This window comes from Apteryx mantelli, chromosome 5 (assembly GCF_036417845.1).
Source record: "Apteryx mantelli isolate bAptMan1 chromosome 5, bAptMan1.hap1, whole genome shotgun sequence".
In the NCBI taxonomy this organism is placed as follows: domain Eukaryota; kingdom Metazoa; phylum Chordata; class Aves; order Apterygiformes; family Apterygidae; genus Apteryx; species Apteryx mantelli.
The window spans coordinates 75,099,204-75,122,865 of NC_089982.1; the positions used below are offsets into that span (position 1 = coordinate 75,099,204).

General features: G+C 37.9%; 1 protein-coding gene across 1 annotated transcript in view; it reads left to right on the plus strand.

The window, feature by feature from the left end:
- Positions 1-23,662, plus strand: part of SORCS2 (sortilin related VPS10 domain containing receptor 2) — a 562,610-nt gene that overhangs the window by 431,638 nt on the left and 107,310 nt on the right. The window contains exons 4-5 of the mRNA XM_067298263.1: positions 15,213-15,377; positions 18,847-18,920. Of these exons, the coding sequence (XP_067154364.1) occupies positions 15,213-15,377; positions 18,847-18,920 (239 nt within the window). The remainder of the gene's footprint in view (positions 1-15,212; positions 15,378-18,846; positions 18,921-23,662) is intronic.

Genomic DNA, 23,662 nt, shown 5'->3' on the forward strand with positions numbered 1-23,662 from the left:
CTCCAGGATACTGAAAACTCTTGCCTGGTGCTAAACTTTGAAAAAGACGCTCAAAACATGGCCTTTAGCAGGCTTGGGCAGCTTGCTAGGCATAGGTTTGACATCTCTAAAAACTGCAGAGAGTGTGAAGGAAGATGATGCAATTGGGAACCTCTGGTGCTTAGTTGGCACATCAAACCCCCAGCGTGTGAGCTACAATGAGTGAAAGCAAGGGAGCTGCTTCTGTGTATGACAGTGGAAATAAGGGCAGCGTCTAGCTCACTTTAATTAATTTGCTGTAAATGTTTAAGGTCCTGGTGATCAAAAATGGCCAAGTTCTCATTTAGAATTAAAAAATATACAGATCTGAGTTCTAAAAATGCTCAGCACTTCGGTGTAGTCCTCATGGTTAGTCTGGTTTTTGCAGCTGTATTTATTTACTTATATCATGGCTGCACCTACAGGCAAAGGTACTGTTGCGCGATGTGAGAGAGAGACAGTCTTGCCCTGGGCAACTTGTAATCAGACTGACAGAGAAACAGATTTTAAAATGTGCTGATGCCTTTTGAAAATTCAGCTGAGACGATAGGTGTGCTGGCTGTGTTTTAGACAACGTAATCCCGTTGCTGCTCTGTTTATGAATCCCAACTGCAGTATTAATTCTGCGTTCCCAGTCATCACCTTGACTTACGCAGCTAAAAGTGACAGAAATTTTGGTTACTACTTTTTGAAACATTTTGATTTAGGTTCCTTTAGTTCTGTAGAAACATGCATTGTTTTAGCGATCAAACAAAAATTATTAAGCGAGACTATTCTACACACAACAAACGTCTGTTTGGAGGCAATTTGGGAAGACTAGGCACCTACCTGTGCAATCCCTCTTGAAGGAGGCTTTTTTTGATACATGTAGCATATTTGATGTCTTTGTCTGTCCAATAGGCCCTTTTGTTTTCAGTAGCAATAATTTAGTTATAGCCTATTCCTCTACAAACTTTTTACTGGCTGCTTATTAATTCTCTCAAAGAAATGTCTCAGAGCAAGCTGATGAAGCAAGGTGTATTTTTTTATTTCCTGCCTGTCACCAGACTATTCAACTTGCAATAAATTATCAAGAACTGTTAGTAAATTAGAATGCCACCTGGGACAAGCTGTTGATTATTGTGTGATTTCTATTTACTTTTCTGGAATGGGCTGCAGTCTCAGATGAGTGCTTCTTTCAGGAAACTCGTATAAATGACAAAAGGCCTTTTTTTTTTTTTTTTTCTGGATATAGATTATACTGATGGCTCTTAATTAACTTTTAATTATGTGAAAGAGGCTCTTCATAACTCCTAATGTTTCTGGTTTTCTGACTCATCCTGCCTGGCAAACTCATACCGTCCAGCCTCTGCACAATAGGCTGTGTTGTAGTACAGTGAGTTTGATGGTGCTCCCAAGTTTTTAGGAACATTACTTCAAATGCAGTTGATAGAAAAGACTGTAAATATTCCTGTGCTTTTAATCAGTGGCTAGCTGTAGACCAGGGCTGCAATGGATTAAAACATAAGAGGCAAAGGACAAGGTGTCCTGGAAAGATATACTGGAAAGGCATTTATAAACATAAGAAAATACACTATGTTGTTTGCAGTGCTAATACTCACTGGGGGTGGGGGGGAGGAAAAAAAGTAAATTTTTGGAACAAATCTGAAAAGCATAAAAGTCATTTGAAAGTATTCTAAAATAAAAATGAGAAAATAACTATTCCTAATTATTATAATTGATGCTAGAAAATTAGGAGTGGAATCTAGTCCTTCTAACTGAGGAGTTTGACAGAGATCCTGCCTCATCAAAATGTTACGTGCTTGGCCTACTTAGGGGCAATCAACCTCGCTCTACCCAGGCATCTAGCTTTCTCCAACAAGATGGACAGAAACCTCTGAAAACTCTCCTTGGCTCTAGTCTCCCGATCACCGGTGCTTCCCTTTCTCTGTTGACTGTACAGGGAACATGTTTATGAGGGACCATCAAGTACTGTTGTTGCTGAGATAACAGCAATTGTTAGGTGCCTCCATCTACGCAGCATTTTTTCAGGATGGTACTGAAAAATAATAAGGATACCATGGCATTATATGGGCTGCATTGCTGTTTGTGACTTAAGTGGGTTTTTGGTGCACCAACAGGCAAAAATTGGATCCTACCTTAACTTCAGAGGGGTAATTATTGGCTCTGGGCTCAGGATATAATTGAAAAATGGTGCCAAGGCTGTTGCTGTACTATTTACAACCCCAACCACTCAGGAACAGGTTGAAAGAAATGCTGATTTTCTTCTGATGCCATTAAGTAGCAAGAAGCCTGAGATACTTTGTAGGTAATTTAGCTGCTTGTCTTTCTCTTGATGCCTTGCTTGTAACCTGGGGATGATTTCTCTCCCTGTTGTGATGATTCTCAGGAAGTGTACTAATAAGAACGTGCAGGTATGACATATGTAGACGATACCTACAAGTTAATTGTTTCTCTGCACAGAATGAATTTTGATATTCCTCTTTCAGAGTGACGTTCACTGCACAGGCTGGAGAAATGGGCTGATAGGAACCTTGTGACGTTCAGGAAAGGGAAATGCAAAGTCCTGCGTCTGGGATGCAATAAACCCAGCAGCTGTACAGGCTGGGGGCTGACTGGCTAGAGAGCAGCTTTGCAGAAAAAGGCCTGAGGGTCCTGGTTGAACAAGAGGCAGCAGTGTCCCCTTGAGGCCAAAAAGGCCAACCGCATACTTAATAAGCGTGTAGCCAGCAGGTCCAGGGAAGTAATCCTTCCCCTGTAGTTAGCAGTTTTGAGATTGAATTTGGAGTAGCGTGTCTAGTTTTGGGCTCCCCAGTACAAAAAGACACTGCCATACTGGAGAGAGTCCAGTGGAGGGCTGTCCAGATCCTGGCCTGGAGCACCGGATGCACGTGGAAATGCTGAGGGAGCTTGGGTTATTCAGACATAAGAAGGGTCAGGGGAGATCTTATTGCTGTCTAGAACTATCTAATGGGAGATGAAGATGAAGATGGAGCCAGACTCTTCTCAGAGGCACAGAGGGGGAAGGACGAGAGGCAGCAGATGCAAGCTGGAACATGGGAAATTCCAACCAGATACAAGGACACCAGTTTGCATAATGAGGATGGTCAAACACTAGAACAGGCTGTCTAGAGAGTTTGTGGGATCTCCATCCTTGGAGATATGCAGAACTCAAGTGGACATGGTCCTGAGCATCGTGCTCTAACCGGATGTACCTTGAGGAGAGGATTGGACCGGATGACCTCTGGAGGTCCCTTCCTACCTCATGTTTTTATTGTTCCATACTCATAGACATTCTAGTAGTTAAACTTGGTGAATAATTCCCAGTATCTACATAGCCTGCACAGCAGATTACCTGAGAACAGGCCAAGGAGAGAGAAAAGCAGTGAGATGAGCTGAAGTTTTGACCTAGAAATAAGACTGTGTTCATCTGAAAGGAGAGAAAGATGTGGAGAGACTGTAAAAACATGCAACTTTCAAGTCAGAGCTAAATTCTAATGCAGCACCTGGGCAGTATCCATCAGTGTCTATCCAACACTGGGACTGTGTCTGCCAGACCGATAGCTAATTACCAACTGAGATGAATTATTTTTATCCTTTATGACTAACTCAGGTTACTTAAGACTGCCTGTTCAGATCTGAAGGCATGCAACTGTATTTCTTTGTTTGCTAGGTATAGGTATGCCAGCTGACCGGCAGATCTAATCAAAAACATACACATCTGCATAGCTGAGATTAGAAATCAGCTCTGGAACAGTAAGGCATTTTTTCCTTCATAGAAGTTAACTCTAAGATACTGAGACGACTCAAAACATCAGTACAGCATGGGCTTAACATATAGTAACTGGATGAAATGTAACTTTCAGTTGCTGGAAGTGGATGGTCATTTAACCCAAAATCTAAAGTTACATTGCAATAGGTAATTTTTTCATAAAGAACAACACTACAGTAAGCACATACATGTCTTTTTATTCCCATCCTGTTGGTTTTGATGAAAAATGCAGAGAAAGTGGGATATATGTAAAGTCACATATGAAATTCATGTTACAGTCTCAAGAACTAATACAAATTCTGAGTGCCAACCCAGTGGTAGGGCGAGTGTTTCTTTCTGATTTTACTCTAGCTGGGGTCAATGCCAGTGTCCAGGGAATGGTCAGTTTACAAAGCTCCTGCTGACTCGAGAACAGAATTGGTACCCCAAGACTAACTTTGGTCTGATATTTTTAGATCTCAGTGCAGCTACCTTTACTAAAAACAAAAGACCAGAATGCCCCAGGTATATAACCTTGATTTTTCAGCCATACCGCTCTTTAGCAATATTCTTGCCAAAACAGAAAGCTCCTGAAATCTTCCTAGCTGCCTTATTTGTCTGCAAGCACACTGCCAGGAATAGAGCTCTCCAACTTCTCACTTACACTTAAAAAAAAAAAAAAAAAAAAAAATTGCAAACTTTTCACAAGAATAAAATGGTATTAAAAGTGGTAGAAGGGGGATTAGTAGAAGTGTTTGTTTATTTCCTCTCTTTCCTATTCACTTTTAACTTTTCATTAAAATGTGCTAAAAAGAGCCAAAATAGCATGCTTGGACACAAGCAGAAAAATAATAACTCTTGCCCCTAAATTTTGAAAATACAGTAAGTGAACAAAAAAACATTCATTCAGCGCTTTCTCTCTCATATATATGAGAATATCTACTGAATTGCCAAAGGTTTAGTAATCACGGCACTCAACTGCGAAGACACCAAGGTTCGTGTTCCTGCAGCGGCACATGTGAGTGCTCTAACAGCTGATCTACAGAGTCAGTGTTTCTGTCCCAAAGAATATTTTCTGTGCCTGTGTATAAGGTGGAAAAGCCCCAACGGGAATGCTGTCCCCCCTGCTTCCCTCATGGACCTCAGGAATCATGCTGCTAAATCTGCTATTGTAGATTTTCAGCAAAACATTTCAGTTATGGCAAAGCAGTGTTTTTCAGTGGAAAAAATGTTTTATCCATCATCTTTCAATAAGCCCCAATCAACACCCATCCCAAGTACACCTGGAGAAAACTAGCACTATGAGTGCCAGATACGAGCATTTTCTAAAAACCTACCTCAATATAAAATGGATACTTTACAAGTGCAAAAATCTAAACCCTGATGGCGTGAGATTTATTATCTGTAGCGCTGCTAGAATCAGGCACAGCAGTACTGTATGCTTCTGAATATAAAAGCTCTATTCTTCAGAGAAGTCCTTTTTCTATTAATGAGGTTCAGCCTAATGGGACCAAAAATTACTTTAAAAGACATTTCCTTTCTGCTTTTCAAGGGCTTTTTTCCAGTCCATTTGGACTGGGTATCAAAGATAAGGGGAAAAATTTCAATAGCAAGAGCTTTTATAATTAAGCTTTGTAGCCTACGTAATGGAGATATAGCCAAATTCAAGTGAAAAATAATTATTATTTTTCCAGGGCTTGCTTCTGCTACTCTGCCTCCCTTTCTTTTTCCCCTTCCATTTTCCCCTTCAAAACCACACAATGAGTTGTGCTTTACGTATGCAAGACTAGCTTGATGCAGCTCCTTCCCCTGGGTTTGTATTTTCCCCTGTGTTTTAGAAGGGAAGAACTGTTCGGTCTTAACTATACCCAGACCTCCATAAAGGAGAGTACCTACTGTTCTTGAAAGGGAGCAAGTGCTTGCTGAAGGGTAACATCTTTAGTAACTCACTTCATAGTGCCAGCTACCCCTTCAGATATGGGAAGAAACAATGTGGGACACCTCTGAGAGACTTTGTAGGTGATGCTAAGATGGGCATGACATTTATCTTTTTCCCGTCTTTAGAAACCTCTCCCAATCACTACAGCATTTTAAAGGTCTCAGTGATTTCAGCCAGCTTCTTCAGCAAACTTGAATGTATCCCATCTGGTTGCATGAACCTGTGTGTGTACAAATGTGTGTGTGTATATATATATATATGTATGCATGTATACATTTTTGCAACATGCTACAAATTCTTAAAAAGTTGTAACATAGTTGCTTTGCATACTGATGAGAAGTGCTTCCTAGAATCAGGAGAGAAAGGAGTAGAAGACACTTGGAGTTGATGCCTCAGTTGTAGTTAGTGGTATCTTGGGAACATAAGGGGATGGCCTTTGACTGTGAAAGCGCTAGGGATCTGTTGAGAATTTGGAATAAGAGGACTGGAGGGGACAATTTCTGTAAAGTCAGGTTCCCACAGTAATGTCTGAAAAGCTCACTTCTCCAGTGTTCCCAGAAAATTCTCCTGGAGCCTTGTAAGAGAGTTGAGGGCTATAGTAAAAGGCCAAAGGCACACCTATAGCATTCTTAGGGTGCAAGACAGAAAAGATCAAGAGCAATACTAAAGAGTTTTACCTGTTGCACAAGATGGTGAGGTCCTGATCAATCCAGTATGATTGACATTTTTAACCATAGCAACTGCCTTTCTTTCTTTCATGTTTTCTCCCCATCCACTAATTACCATCCCTGTAATCTCTGTTCAAGCTTAGTGCAGTTTTTGCTGCCAACAAATTAATGGCTGGAGACTAGGAACTGCTTGACCTGTCTCTTCATTAGTTTGCATCAACGCACATATTCAGTCATTTGTTGTGCATCCGTTATGCTGTTTGGTAAACATTTTTTGTTTTACTTATTTATTTTTTGCTCTGTGATGCCTTCAGGCAGAAAATATTTACAGGTTTGTTGAAGGTCTGCAAAATAACTTCTTGAATTGTTAGCCTCCTAATGCCCAAGCTGTAGATATGAGTGTGTGCCTGTTCTGTCTGGAAAATAATAAGGCTTGTGGAGATGCTGGTGAGAAAGAAAGCAAATTGCCCATTTCTGCTGTGAAGTCCAACTCGTATTTTTTTTCCAAGTCACGCAGAATTTCCTTATTTTATGGGAAGCATAAAAACTGGTTATAGAACACCGCCCTGCTGTTACAGGAGCTGGCAGTATGCCTCCCCCAGTGTGGTCCCCTAGTCAAACTGCTGACTTAGAGCATACTGGGAAAGACTATCTGGTTTAGTTTCATACCAGAATACATCACTGTAGATGAAACTATTTGAACGTGTGACAATATCAATATGTAATCATCTTACAAAACATCTCAAAACAGCTTTTTGCTCTTTTTAGGTTTAGAAACTACAAACAGTACATTAAACGATCACCTTTGCTCAGGGACTAGCAATAGCCAGGCTAACAGTAGACCTTGTAGGAAGATCAAAGGACTCTTCTGTTTTAACTTCAGTACTTTTTACTGAGCAGTATCATACTGAAAAGTAACATGAGGTGGAGACAGACAAACAAAAAAGTAGTATCCATAAAAAATAAAATTAGGTTTCTTAATCTCTGGGTAAGGTCCATAATAAGGCTTCTGTTCCTCTCTCAGTGCAAGTTTAGCCTGTACTGAAGAGAGCCATTGGATATATTAAAGATATGTTCTTATTAATTAACTACTTTTTCATAATAAAAACACCATATTTTGCAGAGGTTAAACAATGCATATGTCGCTTAGCTAGAGTTTTACATTTTCTAGGAGTTGTCAGAAATGAGTAAATTAGTCTTTCCAAAAGCCCTGCAAGACGGGTGTAACTAACACAAGTAAAATAGCTGTTAAAAAGGGGACTATCAAGACTTTGAGTACTGTTTCTCCCTCTGTATTCATCTCTCTGTCTTAGTATATTATAGGAATACTGGATTTTTTTTTAATATATGCCAGTTGCTGTAGAATCCCTGGACTGAAAGCACTACTATACTAGTTATTGCTCTGGAAGCTTTTAGAACAGAGCATTCCTTATGAAAATTTGGTCTGCTGTTGTCTAGTCCGAATGTAAACAATTTTGCGATCCCAGCAGGTCGTAGATGTGTGAGAGATTGTTCCCATGGAGGGAGAGGTAGTGTCTCAGCTTTCTTAGCCTAGCCTCTAAATAAGAAGACTTGAGCTGTAATTAATATCCCCTGGAGAGTCAGCACAGAAATTACTTTTCTTAGAAGTGTCCAGTTACAGGCATACCTCAGAGATATTGCGGGTTCGGTTCCAGACCGCTGCCATAAAGCAAATATCGCAATAAAGTGAGTCACACGAATTTTTTGGTTTCCCAGTGCATATAAAACTTATGTTTACACGATACTGTAGTCTATTAACTGTGCAATAGCGTTATGTCTTAAAAAAAGAAAGTACAAAATGTGACACAGAGACACGAAGTGAGCACATGTTGTTGGAAAAATGGTGCCGATAGACTTGCTCAGTGCAGGGCTGCCACAAACCTTCAATTTGTTTAAAAAAAAAAAAAAAAAAGCAATATCTGCGAAGCACAATAAAGCAAAGCACAATAAAACGAGGTATGCCTGTATAGCGATCAGGCAGATTTAGATATGTACAGATTGCCAACAAGTGGGACAGGCAGGATTTTCAGGCCAGTTGTCAACATCATCAGAACTTGTGTAGCTGTTTCTCTGTGGGCATTCGTTATTATGGTATTTAACCACCCCTAAAATTGATGCCCTTATAGCGAACACCCCAGAGAAAAGTCAACTATTTCAAAATTATTTCCTTTCAGTCATGTCTAGTTGCAATATAAGCCAGTTGCTCACCATCTAGTTGCTATGATCCCATTTTTCTGTTAAGTAAGGTGCCAGCTCAGTTGTTCATTCCCTCTTCAGCTTTCATGTGTTACCAACAGCTTCAGCTGGTAACCAGCTCATTTTAACATCCTGACCCCTTAAGATTCACTGCCCATCATAAGTGCCTAATATGTTGGTGGTACTAGATGACTAATAAATAATACTGTTCCTGCTGTGCTATTCCAAATGATTAATGAGCTGACCACAACGCAGGGGAAACTAAACTGTAATACATGGTTTCCATTAGCCCTGCCAGGATAGTTTCATGTGGCCTTTGATTTTGTCCTGAGATTATACGATCAATGTAGCAGATATTTCTTGGGAGCGATCCTTAACGTTCCCACCTTCTATTCCAGAAGGGGAGTTCTCGAGGAAACTAGTTGCTGTTTTGAAATGCATGTCTTGAAATGCTTCCATATGAAAATTTGAAAGGGACTTTTCCTGAAAAAGTAAATACGAATTCTAGAAGAAGCTGTGAATGCTTACCAGGAAAGAGTAATATATTAGTCTGGGATGTATGTACATTCATGTATGTATTCCATGAATGTGCATTTATGCGATTCAGTTGCACACACAAGCTACTTTTCTAGCTCTTGTTAATTTGCAGTGAATCATACAGATTCACTGATAACTTTAACATTTGTGAGGAGTCATTTGGGGGGCAACTTTAAGGGAAAAATCTGTGAGATTAAGCTGGTATTGGGAAGGCATTTTATTTTATTCTCTGCTTGGAATTACCCTAGGTTGATTCTTCAGTTATTGTTTTTACAAGTATGAGAGTAATGGACCTATATTTCACTTTGCAGTTTTGCCATTCTTGAATTATCAGGTCTTTCATATCATCCAAGATAAAAATCATAACCCTTGGCAGTCCATTTTGTGTATTTTATGAATGCCATCTGAGAAGCAACATCTCATTTACGATTGGAACCGAGAGCTGGAGTAATTTCTGTACCAGCCATGCACATCTAATAACACATAAATAATGTAAATTGTAAAAACAAGAAAAATAGATGAGTTAGTTACTTAGTCTGAAAAATGTTGAGGGTGTGACTGTAGCGCTGCTGAGCTATAAACACTGCCCTAAGATCAGCAATGTTGCTACAAAGATGATTTAGGTTCAAAACTCAGTGGAAACAGTATGTAGACATGCAGTTTTACGTGATGGTATCAGTGAGAGTTTTGATGCTGCCCTGTGTACCCAGCAGCCTGATCTCCAGTTCAGCTAAGCCCCTTCACCTAGGGCCTGCTTGAGATGTTCCTAATGGAAATTAATTGACCTCTGTGGGGATGGCTTGTAAGTTTAAAATTAGTTGTGTCATTAAAGTTTTTGCTGGAATGGTCCAGAGAACTCACCCCTCTAGGACTGAGTCCCTGTAGCCAAATCATTTGTGTCTGGTGGGAGGTGACTGAGGAGGCCCAGGTTCTTCCTGCGCTTGCTTGGCATCTCAGTGCATGGGCTGCTGTGTGCTTAAATGAAGAGTTTCTATATTTTGATTTCATATTCAGCCAAAAGTGGGTTTCTTCTTTCAGGTTCAGTTTAGAATGCTGTGGAATACCAGATGTTTTGATTTCAGACCATATGCAGGATTATGTAATTATAGAACGGTGGTTATCATCTTTCTCTCTGCTTGCTGCAGAAATCTCCTGTGGCAGGTCTGACACTGTGAGTCTAGATATGTCTTCATGATGCAAATTTTGGAGGTTTTTCTTTTTTAATACTAGAGAAAAGGAAGTGAAAATCAAAGCAAGAATTAAAGTTAAGATCAGCTTCTGAAGCTAAAAGAGACAGTGCAATTGGAATATGGAAAGTTAGAAGATTGCCTTGTATTAGAGAAAGTGCTGATTAAGATCAAATTTATCTTGAGTTTAGATTTGATTGGACCTAAACCGAGGAGAGGGGATTTATATCTCAAACACAGTGCAAGTGATGCATGGTAATATCCTGTGTTTATTGCCACTTGAGATTACAGTATAGCTTTGAATTGCTGCCAAATCTACAGTTAAGATTCCCCAGTAACCACTGATTATTGCAAGTCTTCATGGCAATAGTGGGGAAAAAGAAGTATGATACTCAAGGTACTGCAGCCTAAATTGTCAGACTCATTTTATCCTTTGGGGCTCAGACTGACTGTGATTCCACCCAGCAGAAGGAATAGTTAGACATGCACATTTACCAGTCAGTCCTGAAAGGGAGATTAAGAATCACATTATTTTCAGAATTATTTGACTTCTCTATTTCTTCCTGTTTCACCGATTTTTCCTTTTTCCATAGCTTTTTTATTTCTGGAATGCTTTACTTCATATATATGCATGGTGTAGTATTTTTAATTTCTATTAGAAATCTTTTTTGCTTAATTCCCATTGATCTGTACTGCATCCTATTTGTTCTTATTTCCTTGACAATCCGTGGCCTAGGTTCTTGAAACATTCTTTTACCTCCATATAACTATTGCAAGTTGTATATCTACATCTGATCTGAGTATACACACGTGTGTTATTGTGGTTTATTTAGCTGATGGGAGAAGTGAGGTTGGGGATAAACTGCATAATACAAAGTTACAGTTTTTCTAAAAAGATTTTTAGAGTCTGACAGGAGGGAGGAATGCTAAATAAAGTTGTTTAGAAGTTTAAGTGAAGTTTAGATGTGATTAAAATCTATTCTGGTTTTTGGAGCCAAAATCATTCAAGCAAGTAGTTATTTATTTTGAGTTAAAACACTCAGCAATCACTGTTAGTCGGCTCCTCTGTTAGTATGTCCCAGTTACGTCTCTGCATCAGTCACCAGCTCCCTTGCTGATGGGAAGGTTTGCTACTTGTTCTACTTACAAAATAAATAAAACTTGTTACAGAAAACTTTTAACTTGGGTACAATATTTACTCTGGAGTATTTTCTTCCATACGTAGTGTTCACCAGTGGGCAAGTCTGAGCACCCAGTGTTAGCTGTGGGAAGCAAATCTGTATGCTTGGTGCATAATGATCAATTTATACTACTGAAATATAAATCAGAACACTGAGTGAAATTCAAAAATATTTCATTAAATGAATTATGATACTTGCGTGGATAAGAGTTATAGTTAGGAGCTCTGCCATGTATGCTTCAATGTCTACAGTCTTTAGGCTAACTTTCTTCTCAGAGATTAAACTCTGAAAGGTACATAGCCCATTTTTTAACTGCAGCGTTAGCAAATTTCAATGTGTTTGCATTCATTATATTTGGCATTTTGCTTATGACTTCAGTTTCTAGAATGATGTTATTGAATTCTACCTTTCATTTATTTCTGTTTTCTGAAAGTTGTTTTTGAGTCTTCATTGCACAGGAGAAATTTAGACTTACACTCAAGGCTCATTAACAATGAAAAACACTCCCAAATTTATAAATTTAATTCCTTTATTATATTGAAGCCAATCTTCTGGGGTTTTGGGGTGTTTTTTTTTTCTTTTTTTGGAAGCATAAGATTTATTAAGCAAGACAATGATACTGTAGTCCGGAGATTACCATTCCACTCACGTGCTGTCTGTGAGTTTTCCAGAGAACACACCACGTTGATTTGTTGTCTTAGCTGTATACATTTTTAAAGATGTTAACAGGAGCGAATCAAGATAATGACATTGACAGAAAGGGTTGTTTGAACTAGAAGGCAGTATCCAAAGGTATTAAGCTTTCCATCTGGGATTAGTGATATGCTGCTTCTAGTGCCAAAGCTTGGAAGGAAGGGTATCATGGCAAGCTGAGCGTGAATCTCATGACCAGCCTTGGGCACCATCCACATATTCGCATGCGAGGATGTGCCTGGACACAAGCTTTGATACGAACTGTGGGGCTCACGCTGCAGCCGTATTGTGGAGGCTGCTTAGCCCCTTAGTGCTTGACCAGGTCCTTCTTTGTGTGATCTGAGTTGGCCAGGAACCAGCACAGTTGAGCATTATGTAGTTCAGTCAGCAAGCAGACAGTTTGAATTAATTTATTTCCAAGAAAAATGATGATATTTTGAGCCTAAGTTGCAGCTGATAGGGTGGCAGGGAAAGTACAAAGCTCTGTGCTGGTGTCACAGATGAGTGGGGAGTAATGCACTTCACTCATAAGAGAGAAGCAGCAATATGTTTTATTGAGGTCAGATAGTGATTTAACAAAGTTCAATCATAAATAAGACGATCTAATGAGGGTCGATGGCAAGGTTCACTCAGTTATTTACTGCATGGAGGACAGGGTCAGATAACAATGTCAAGGAGACCCTCCCGTTGAGTCACGAGGTTCATAATGGACCTTGTTGCTTTCCAAATTCCTTCTCAGAGGAGTCTGGGTGCGGCTGGATCCAGTCTTAGTCCCAGATTTGGTCAGCGGTTCATGTCTAAAGGGTTATGTGCACAATCAATCAGATATAACTTAGCAAAGTTTCGCAAAGCTTTGCAAAGTTTCAGCATGCTATTAATCACTGACTGAGGATTTGTCGCAGGTAGGGAATCTCTCAACCTCGAGGAGTAGCCTTGAGAGGCATCCCTGCTCAGGAGGAGGTTCTGCAGAGCAGCCCGCTGCCGTGCAGGAGAGCTCGATGGGTTCTGGACTGCCCCCTATTTATGGGCGAGGGGAGATGACTGACTCATAGTCATATTTGCGTGCTAGATGGGTCTTAGTTGGCACATGCTCAGTTAGCCCCTGCCTATGCGTTGTTTATGGAGAGGTCAGATGGGGGTGGAGGGGGGGGACACAAGAGCACATCATGGGGGGGAAGGAGCACACAGTCACAGCTGGGCACTCCTCCTCTCCACCTTGCGATGCAAACAACGGCACAGGGAAGCCCATCATGGCTACACTGAATTTGAGGGTGGTGTCATGCCCTCTGAAGAAAACTACTTCCTGCAGGAGCATGTTAAAGGAATCTTTGGATGCTGTATCTGGGCCATGAGCAACATACTTGGGCTGCATATGCTAATAAACAGATGCAGTTTGAGGAGTTTAGCAAGAAAAAAGGAAACCATTAGTTGCAATAGAAATAAGAGATGGCATTTATGAAGCTGTCATTTATACAGGCTTTCCAATAAAAATGACAAATTTCACACTCTTGAGTAAAGAATATAATTTAAAATATGGAAAATCTTAGAAAAGTTATGGGCTTTTTTCTTGCTGACACACCACTAAGAGAAGTAGGTTTGGCATAATGTGTGGTTTAGTGCATAGTTTTATTGGTGGACCATGGACTCTGAAGTATATGTGTAAGTCTCTTGTTCAGCAAAGTATTTCAGTATGTGTCCCATGTTAAATACATGAAAATCATGCAGAAATTAGTAGAACTGTGTATGCGCTTCAAGTACACGCTTAAGTAACCTGTCAACTTAGAGCTTCCACAAATGCTCTATTTACAATTTTTTCCCAAGAGTAATAGCAGAAAAAAACTCAATCCAGCTGTCATCTCTGCATAATTCATTAGAAATTCCAATTTTTTAAAACTTCAACTCTACTCCAAAAAGGTAACTGCATAAAAAATGTACTGTTTTGTCTAATGTATTTGCTTCTGTGTGTTTATATTATTGTAATTCTTTTTACATAACTGGCTGCCATTTATGTCTGTTAGCACTTTACAGTCACTATATAGAAGAGTGATCAGGATTCTGCGGTGTCTTCTCTATCGTTTGTTGAATATTTTAATTATATTTTGATTGCAACATCTTTTTATTGTTGTTGAAATGTGAGCCAAATAGAGCCAGCTGGCCTTTGAAAAATCCATGTTGTGTTTGTATGCTAACACTTAATAAAGGCACCTTTCTACCTGCAAACTAGTCCTGGAAAGATGATGAAAATGGATTCTCACAGTGGCATTTTTAGAACCACACTATAAGGCACTGGCAAACTGCAAAGGGTGAAGAAGTTGAAAAAAGTATGACTGATTAAATTATGTGAGGAGAATTTCTTTGTTATTGAAAACCTGCCATGAAGTCCACACGAGGAGACAGCTGGGACTCTTTCTTTGTCTGAGTCAAGGTATTAAATGAAAAGGAAATGCAAATAAGTGATTGACATATCTTTCTGAATCAAAGTGAATTGCCATCTTATCCAAAATGTGTCAGCAGGAGAAGAATGGTGTAGCAGTGGAGGGATGTTTTAGACCAATTCTTTCTCTGGGGTGATTCTTTTAATGTCGCTATAGCAGTGATTATTTTTAGATTTAATATTTACAACAGCAGCCTCACATGAAGTGATTTATTTATACAGACATATAAAAAATGAGTCTTTACTAGTGTCAATTCTTTGTTAGTCTTGAGATTTTTGCACATGGCTTCGTGAATCTTGCATGAGGACCAAAATCTAAGGTAGTCATTTTGAGTAGAGGTGAGGACCATGGTCAATTTGGTGTGATTTGAAAGAAAAGTTAGAGTTTAACATTTCCAGTTTTGGTGAGGGAAGATGAGTAGGACCTGGATGTCCTTATCTCTTAGATACTTTTGAGTCTCTTGTCCACAGAATTCTCATAAATAAGGTATGTACAAAATCTGACATTTACACAAGAAAAATAAGTCTATGTTGTCTATTATATAGAAAATAGGCTCCTAAATATATGTTATTTTTTCCTCTTTTAGATAATTCTTGTAAGTTCTTCCCATAATGACCGTGACCAAAGTCTTTTTATAAGCATGGATGAAGGAGCCACTTTCCAAAAACAGCCCATTAGTTTCTTTGTGGAAACTCTCCTTTTTCACCCAAAAGAAGAAGACAAAGTACTTGCTTACACCAAGGAAGGCAAGGTAAAGCTCAGAGATACTGTATTTTTTTAAAATTTAGGAATTATTTTATTAACATGATATAAAACAGTTGTGATATGCTGATTACTGTTGAGTTTTATGAATTATATATTTTTATGAAATATGGTTTGTCCTTAGGGAACCGTTTTCAGTTTTTTAGAGGCTTATCTGAATATTAATTGTATACATCTCCAATCTCTCTGTTTTTGAGTAATTTCGATCCTGGCATTTCCAGTTGACGTGGATATTGCTAATGTTTCTCCTCCTGCATAATATAGTTAAATACTGTCTCTGAAATGTGCTACTTCCTAGAAAGTGACCATAAGCAATTGCTCTTTAATTTACAGTGTAGTAGAAAATTTGTGAAGCTGAAATACTGCCTTCAGAAGCCTTTCTTGGGATGTAAAATAACATCAAATAAAATAAACTTCTGTTTAGTTGTACAGCAGAAGAGGAGCTTAGGAATCACTGAATCTGTAAAAATGCAGAATAATTCTCTCACACACCAAGTATTTATACCAAATTCAAATTCAGAAGTTGTATCAGGTTTTTTGTAGATTTTGAATATCTTTCAGCTTGCTTCCAATTAAATTATAAAGACCAATGTCAATTTTCTGGATGTGTTAGGCTAAACACAGGATAACTGAGCACATAATCCTGTAAGAGTGTAGTTCAACTCCTTCTTACAATGCCAAAACTGAAGCTGTAAAGTCACTGTGATTGTGGTCCCGATAGTGATCTCAACTTGCTTCTGCCTGTACTCCTGTTTTAAGCTGCAATTAGGTAGGCTGTAGGATAGAAATAGAATGAAAATCATAAAAAATCAAATTCACTCACAAATTACATGGAATATATTACTTATTTACTTACTAACTTTGATTTTTAAATCCTAACACAGTTAACTATTATGAATGTGACAAATACATGTTATGTGAACAAAATACTTCAGGAAAGCCTATCTTATGAAAAGGTCTGTTTTCAGTTAGACTTTTGTTTCTGATGATAGATACAGTTCCTGATTTGGGTATAGTCAGTTGATCAAATGACTCAAAAAATTTAATTTGGGTGTAATAGTCTAGAGAAGTGTATGAGGAAGTTGACCAACCACAGTAAGTGAGTAAAAATCTGTGCAAGGAAAGAAAAGAGGGCGGGAGCTCAAAGTGAAGCATTTGTTTAGCGCTTTGCTGAGTTATGCAAGACGGGGGGTTTTCAGGCTTTTTGTACTTGGATAATCTTCCAAAGGGAGTGATACTATTACTTGCCACACTTCAAATGCGACTGGACAAAAAACTACAACATACTGACTAAAGAATATTCTGCACTAGTAGTGGGAAGGATTAGGTGATCTGATAGGCTTTTCTCAGTCTTTCAATATCACAGTAAAAGGAGAGAACCATAAGGATTTACTGGACAAGTCCTACAATCTTTGCTTAAGGTGTATAGGAAAATAGGATACCTTTAAGTATAACTGGATAAGTCCCTTCCTTAAATTTTGTGTAAGAGCTGAAGTATTTGACCTAGCAGAGAAAGGAAGATGAAGTGATGTAGGCAAAGAAGGCACTGAAAGTCAAACTTGCAACTTGGCATAAAAAGAGGTCACTGTGTTAAAATCAATGGTCTTGAGAGATAATGTTGATCGAAATTTGGCCAAAGGAGATAGTATACTCTGGATTTTCGAGTTAACTAACTTTATGTTAACTTAAAGAAAGTAGTATCTGGAAGTAACACAATATGACTCAGCAGAAGCCATTACCTCCTATTACTCAAATAATTTCTTACAAAGGCACTCTCGAGAGTACAAGGAATGCAGGATTGAGTCCTTAATAAATAGCAATCACCAAGGCTTCTCTGTCTGCTGGAGCATCACGGCCTTTCTCACAACTTCTGATTTGATTTAGTGCTTACTTTATATTGCAAAATCTGCAATGTTCTTTCATTCAGAACCATAGATATTATTTAAATAAAGCTCTAGCCTCTAGCTGACACTCTAAGTGAATGCAAATCCAGTCAATGTAGTTAGATTAATCCATTTACTATCTCAAATCTATACTTTCTTTTTCTAGTTACCCCAATAATAATGAATAACAATCACTTGTTCACTGAGTCTATATAAATGCTTTTTGATTTTTAAAACTTGACAGGGATACAGTAGATTTTAATTGTTTGTTTGGAAGCTCTAAGGATGAAAAAATGGCCCAATAAGTAATGCATTTTCTGTTTGTTTGTTTTTTAAAGAGTGATTACATACATTTATTGCATGGATGGTACTTAACAGAATTAAAACAACTATTAAAATTAAAAACAACTGTTTGCTGTAGAGTTGATGTGAGAAAGAAACCTCAGTCTTTATCTTTACATATTAAATATTGTTGCTTGTCTGTAGCAAAATGGAATACATAATAGTTTTTTCATTTGTCACAAAAACTATTCAGTTAAGAAAAAATATTTCTGCTGGTTCTTGCAAGACTCTGTCCTCGCAAAGAATCAGCAACTGAATAGGTGAATTATTATCACATCAGAGTGGAATAGTTTTACTGGGATTTATTTTTCTATTAGAGATATTAAGGGAAAACCCATCATATGTAAATTCTATCAAATAAGCAATGCATGTAGACAGCAGAGTGCTTTAAATCTGCCATTTAAAAATACTGGCAGATATTTGCTGTTTTAAATGGAAGAAACACGTTATAAAGGCAGACGCTGAAGGAGGTAGATATCTGAACAACAGTTTATATCCTGCTGTATTATGGGGAAAACAACTTTCATCTGCACTCTTGATATCCATCCTTGTCATTCACTTTCTGCTTGTACTGTGGGTGAGCCACTCGAAGGCAAGGTGGAACCACCGGTGGTCTGCCCCTTCCTCCAGGCCAGCGTCTGCCTCTCTGCTGAGTGACCATTTCTCAGCGGACATAAACTGGTATCCATGAAGCAAGTACTTACAAACATCTCTTCTCATCCAATCTCTTAAGCGTTTCTGTAATATTTTTGGTCCTATTTGAGCAGAGTTTTAAATTCCATTGACTACTTGGCTTAAGTATATTTGACTGAATTAAGGCTTTAAGCATAAGGAGAGCATTTGTGCTTGTCTGGTCACTGAATGGGAAGAAGGCAAAGAAAAGTGTCCTTGTGCCCTCCCTCTAACCATGCCAGGGTCAAAAAGAATCTGACCCAAAATGAATTGTGAATTGTATTCGTGGTGAACAAGAAGACATTGTCACTGAGTTTTGTTCTTTATGGATTATTTTTAAAAGATTTTCTCTGTGTTTCAGTTGATTAAAAAAAAATGAAATGGTATTACTCTGAAAATCTTTGCAGAGAGTTCCTGGAAATGATTTTTTTTTTTATTAGTGTGCAGTCTGTAATTTTAATAGTGGCATAGACCATGTCTTTTAAGGAGTACATCATGAGCAATTTTCCATCATCTGATTTTTTTTTTCTCTCTCTCTCTTTTTTTTTTTTTCCTTTGTAGGTTTATGTGTCAGTTGACTTGGGGAAAAAATGGATCCTTCTGCAGGAGCGAGTTTCAAAAGATCATATTTTTTGGTAAGAAGCATGTTATTCTCCAAATAAAAATGAAGAGCAGAAGTATTTGATTCTAATCAACCACAATGTTTTTGAAAGTACTGATAAGGACTATAGGACCCTTGGCAACTTTTGCAGTTCTAGTATGTCAACATTCCTGCATCCACTATTGCAAATTAGTGCTCATGTCAGTGCTCATACTCAATGCGTAAAGGGTTTACAGGTCTGGGTCTATGATCCCCAAAATTCAGAGAGAACTTTAAATGTTCAATGAAGTTGCTCTTCATTTTACTCATAAAATTGATCGTTAGAAAAGAGAGCATTCTTTTTGCAGAGAAAAATCTGTAAAATATTCTTTAAGAAAGGTTGAATCAGACATATTAACTACAGTCATATATAAACTTACACTATTAGTGAAATTAATTAGAAATTAGTGAAAAATACAGCTTTACAGAGTACACACATATCAAATGATTTTATTTTCATCTCAAATATTTTGCAATCTCTCAAAATGTTTGCAAAGTGATCTTTGCAGGTTGAAAAAGTGTTTGAAGAATAAAAATGCCTTTTTTATGCTAATGAAATCAATTTGCAAAATGTGTAACTTCTTTTACATTCAAATTAACATTTTTCTTTTGCCAGTGATTTTAATTGATTTCATTTCTAAAAGTGGTCAATTTGCACACTCAACACTTTTTTCTATTGAAAAAGCCAGAGAATTCTACCGTTCACATTTTGACTTCAGCGCATAAATATAGACTGTGCATACCTGATGACTGTAACATCACCAGTAATTGGGGCTTTTTTTGTGACAGGATTAGCTATAATTTACTAAACACTTTCCTTCCCTAAATGACTTTTGATCTGAGTTTTAGTTCTAGAGGCACTCTGATCTGTGTTAATTGCATAAAGTATAATTATCGGTGTGTTTGTGGAGCGATATCTGGCTTTCGGCAATACTTTGTGGTTTGCTAGTGGTGTTGCCAGTCCTGAAATGGATTTACCTGATGTCAGCTGCCAGATTTGCTACGTGTTTGGCATTCATGCTGTTCTCCTTGTTTCTCAGGCAGTTGTTCTCCACTTGAGTTGAAATGGATACTCATCCTGGCCAAAGGCAAAAAAAAACAAACCCCAAAACAAAAAAAACCCTTATGCTTCTGATGTAGAAGTTGCGTTTTATAAAGTATACAGAACTGTTACAATACATACAAATACATTGGCCCAAAATGCAACTTGGCAACCAGTGCAAATATGCAGCAGCACGGTGCTGCTGGGGAAGCTGGGCAGGACGGCGGCTGTGGCACGGGGACAGGTTGAGCTGTGCCAGGCTCTCCCTGTTGCCCAGAGCTGCGAGCACAAGACCTGACCTACCCTGCTGCACCACTGGCATAATTATCCCCTGGACATACTAAGGCAATTTTTTTCGTACTTCCAAATGCCTCTTTTTCAATGTTACTACTTCAAAGTCATGTTTGTTCGTAAACTTCACATTCCTCTCAAATAAGAGTAAGAAGTTGTAACAGTTTTTACATTTATAACATTTGGAAATAATTTCTATGTTTTTGTTTCTTCATTTTTTTTGATTTCTCTCAAGAACCGTATCAGCTAGCAACATCGAGGATTTGGGGGTAGAAATTTTGTGCCTCATCAATGCCAAATGATCCTTCTCTTAAACTTCTTAAAAGCCAAAGAAATAAAGATTAAAAATATGTTTTACTTCTATTATCACGGGGAACATCACAATATACATTTTACAGAATCTGCTTTGAGTAGAGGGTTGGACCTTTGCTCTGGTGGAAGTTACTGTATGATTATGTGAATCCTTCTACTTTTCTATGGCTTTCATCAGCAGAGTTATCTGAGTGCTAGATAGAAACAAGTATTTGTGCAATTTTCAACAGGTGTAAAATTATGGGCTTTCTCATACCTTGACTATTAGGATACTTTCTACTCAGTCCAGCATTCTTTTCTTGATAGTATGCAATATCTGATACTTTAAAGATAGGTGAAATGAATCCAAATTAATTGTCCATTCCTCTATAAATGGAGGAGCATGTCTTGCTGATATTGGCTGGTTTTGCCAAGAAGTATTACATTTCACTGGGCAGATGCTTCTTCTTTGATACCAGTGGAGCTTTGCCGTTCTATACTAGTTGATGATATAGCCTCAGATTTTTATTTTAGCCTGGTAACTATAAATATTATCCATCATAATATTTCCCAGGGTGGGTTTTTTTTTTTTTCTTTTTCTTTTCAGAACAATTTCCTCTTGTACCTCCAGCAGCAGCCAGATCTTCATGCACATCCTGAAAAAACTTTTTCTGTTCCTTACTGAAAATACAAATGCAATCATTTTAATGGAATGTCTTTTTTATTTACATTATGGGAAGGTCAGTAGGGCCTTAGTAGTTTAAAGTATTTATGTTCAGATCTTATACTGTACATTTATAAACAACGCATTCAAATAATCTTCTAGACTTTATCTGCTTTTCAAGGGTTCTGGATCATCCCTTAAGTATCTCTGCAAATTCAACATATGGAATTCAGTCTTTCATGATAGTGGAACTAACTGAAAGATTATTGGTATCAGTGGAAACTGTATACTATCATCTCTATTTTAGGAGCACAGAATATTCTTTTCCCTTCTCTGATTTAGAGTGGCATCTTCTTCTGCCCCTCCCAGCCTTATTCCCAATTTCTTTATTTATTCTTTTGCAAAGGAAACTCAACTAATCCTTCCTAGCAGTTTTTCTTCTCTTAGCAGCTTAGGAGGCAGGACCAAAAGGGCTGTAAGGCTGCAGATAGATGTAAAGATGGTTGGAAAACTTCCATGTCATAGAAATTTCTTTCTTTTGCTTTGTTTGTTTTCTCATTCAAGTTGAAATGAAAAATCAAAATATAGAAAAAAACTTAGCATTTCTTATGGAAATACTGAAAATAAAAGCTCTGTCATTTTTCATTGAAAAGCTTTTTAAAAAATTTTTCAGAACAAAGCATGAAATGTAGATTTGAAATTAACTGCAGAAAATCAAATATTAAGTAACAATATCATTCAAAATGGAACATTTCATTTTGTATCAACATTTAGAAAATAAATCTTCTATTTCTTTATAAATATTATTTGGGAAGTTTCAAATTCTTTTTTGTGTGAAACGTTTCAATTTTGAGCAAATTCTTATGCTTTAAATTTAAGAAACTTTGGATACTTTGGCAAACTTAAGTGCTGCACATAAACTGCAACCAACCATACAGTATTGCCCCAATGCGATGATTTCTATGTAAGTGGTGTTATAGAATCTAACCTTTATAAGCATTTATTTTCTCCAGTTCTTAGCATATTTGTAGGAGGGAATGAAGAGAGATTGCTTTAGAAATAGAGTTATGTGACCTATCCCTGACAAACATTAAGCACCCACACTTCACATCATATGTAATTGCTTTTATATATCAAGCCCATTTTTTAAAAAAGGAGTAGCGTATTATGTGGTAATAGTTCAGAGGAAAAAAGAATTCTGTAATTTGGGATTCTTCTGGCTCTGCTGCTATTCTTTTCAGTCCCCAAGGCTTATGCACCAGTTAAATTCCTTTTGATTTCTCAAAATAGAACTTAGTAATACTTAAGTGAAGAACAGATTGTGAATCAGCTGTCTACACTAGTGCAAATATACCCCAGGACTGCAAGGCATGAATCAGTAATTACCAGAGAATTATGCCTAGCACATTTTCCTTATGACTGTGTCCAGCGCCTTAGAAATATTTTAACCTCAATTCACTAGAATATGTGGATCCTGTGCTACAGATATTTCTTATTTTTAGATACAGGCTCTCCATTTTCATGAGAGATGAAAAAATAAAAAATTATGAGTTTATTTGGGTAGAGCATTTGTACTCAGGGGACCAAAGTTCTGTTCTCATCATGAAATCCTGCATGAGTAATCAATCACAGCTGTAGCCATTAATGTCAAGTGTAGTGAGTTTCTGGCTATTCAAGTGTCAGGTGAAAGAGTGGGTTTCAGAGATGTTATGCCCTGAAGGGAGGAGAAATGGAAAGAGGATTTCATTGAGCCTTTAACATTGAATTTTGTGTGAAAGGCTCTTGTGTGAGAAGCCAAGAATCTGTGTGGGCAGTCATTCTTAATCACTTAGGATAACATTTGTTTCTATTTCTGTGTGGTGATCAGTATCACAGACCACTCCAGCTCTGCTATTTGGATCAGGCTGCCTGGAAGAATGCTTTTATTAAAAAGCATTTAAGCACAGGGAGTAAATAAGGAACAGCACACATTGGCTGTGTAGGGCATGGACTGTATCGTCAAAGGTATGTCTTTCAAAGCAGATGTAAAGAAGGCAAAGCCTGAAACATAAATCAGTCATAACTGAGACGTATCTTGCATGAATCAAATTACAGTTTTGTCTCCCTGAGTAATTGGATTGCCAACACCCTGAGTAACTGGATTGCCAACAGTCAATATCATTTTAAGTTAGTGAGAGGAAACATTTGCAATACAGCTTTAAAAAAGTACTGATGCTCTTTTATGCAGCAACAATATCTTTTGGTCAAGCTCTTCTATAGCAGGCCAAGAACAACATGGTTTAGACATGCTTTCTAAGCAGAGTGGTGCCCTTAAACCAATAATGTGAATTACTGGAAATCAATTTTCAGTGTAAACTGGGCACTTGTTTCCTTTTGGATAACCTTCACATAAGAGACTAGAGGAAGGCCAGACAGAGGAGACCTGCTAGTTTTCAGATGGCCTTTGACT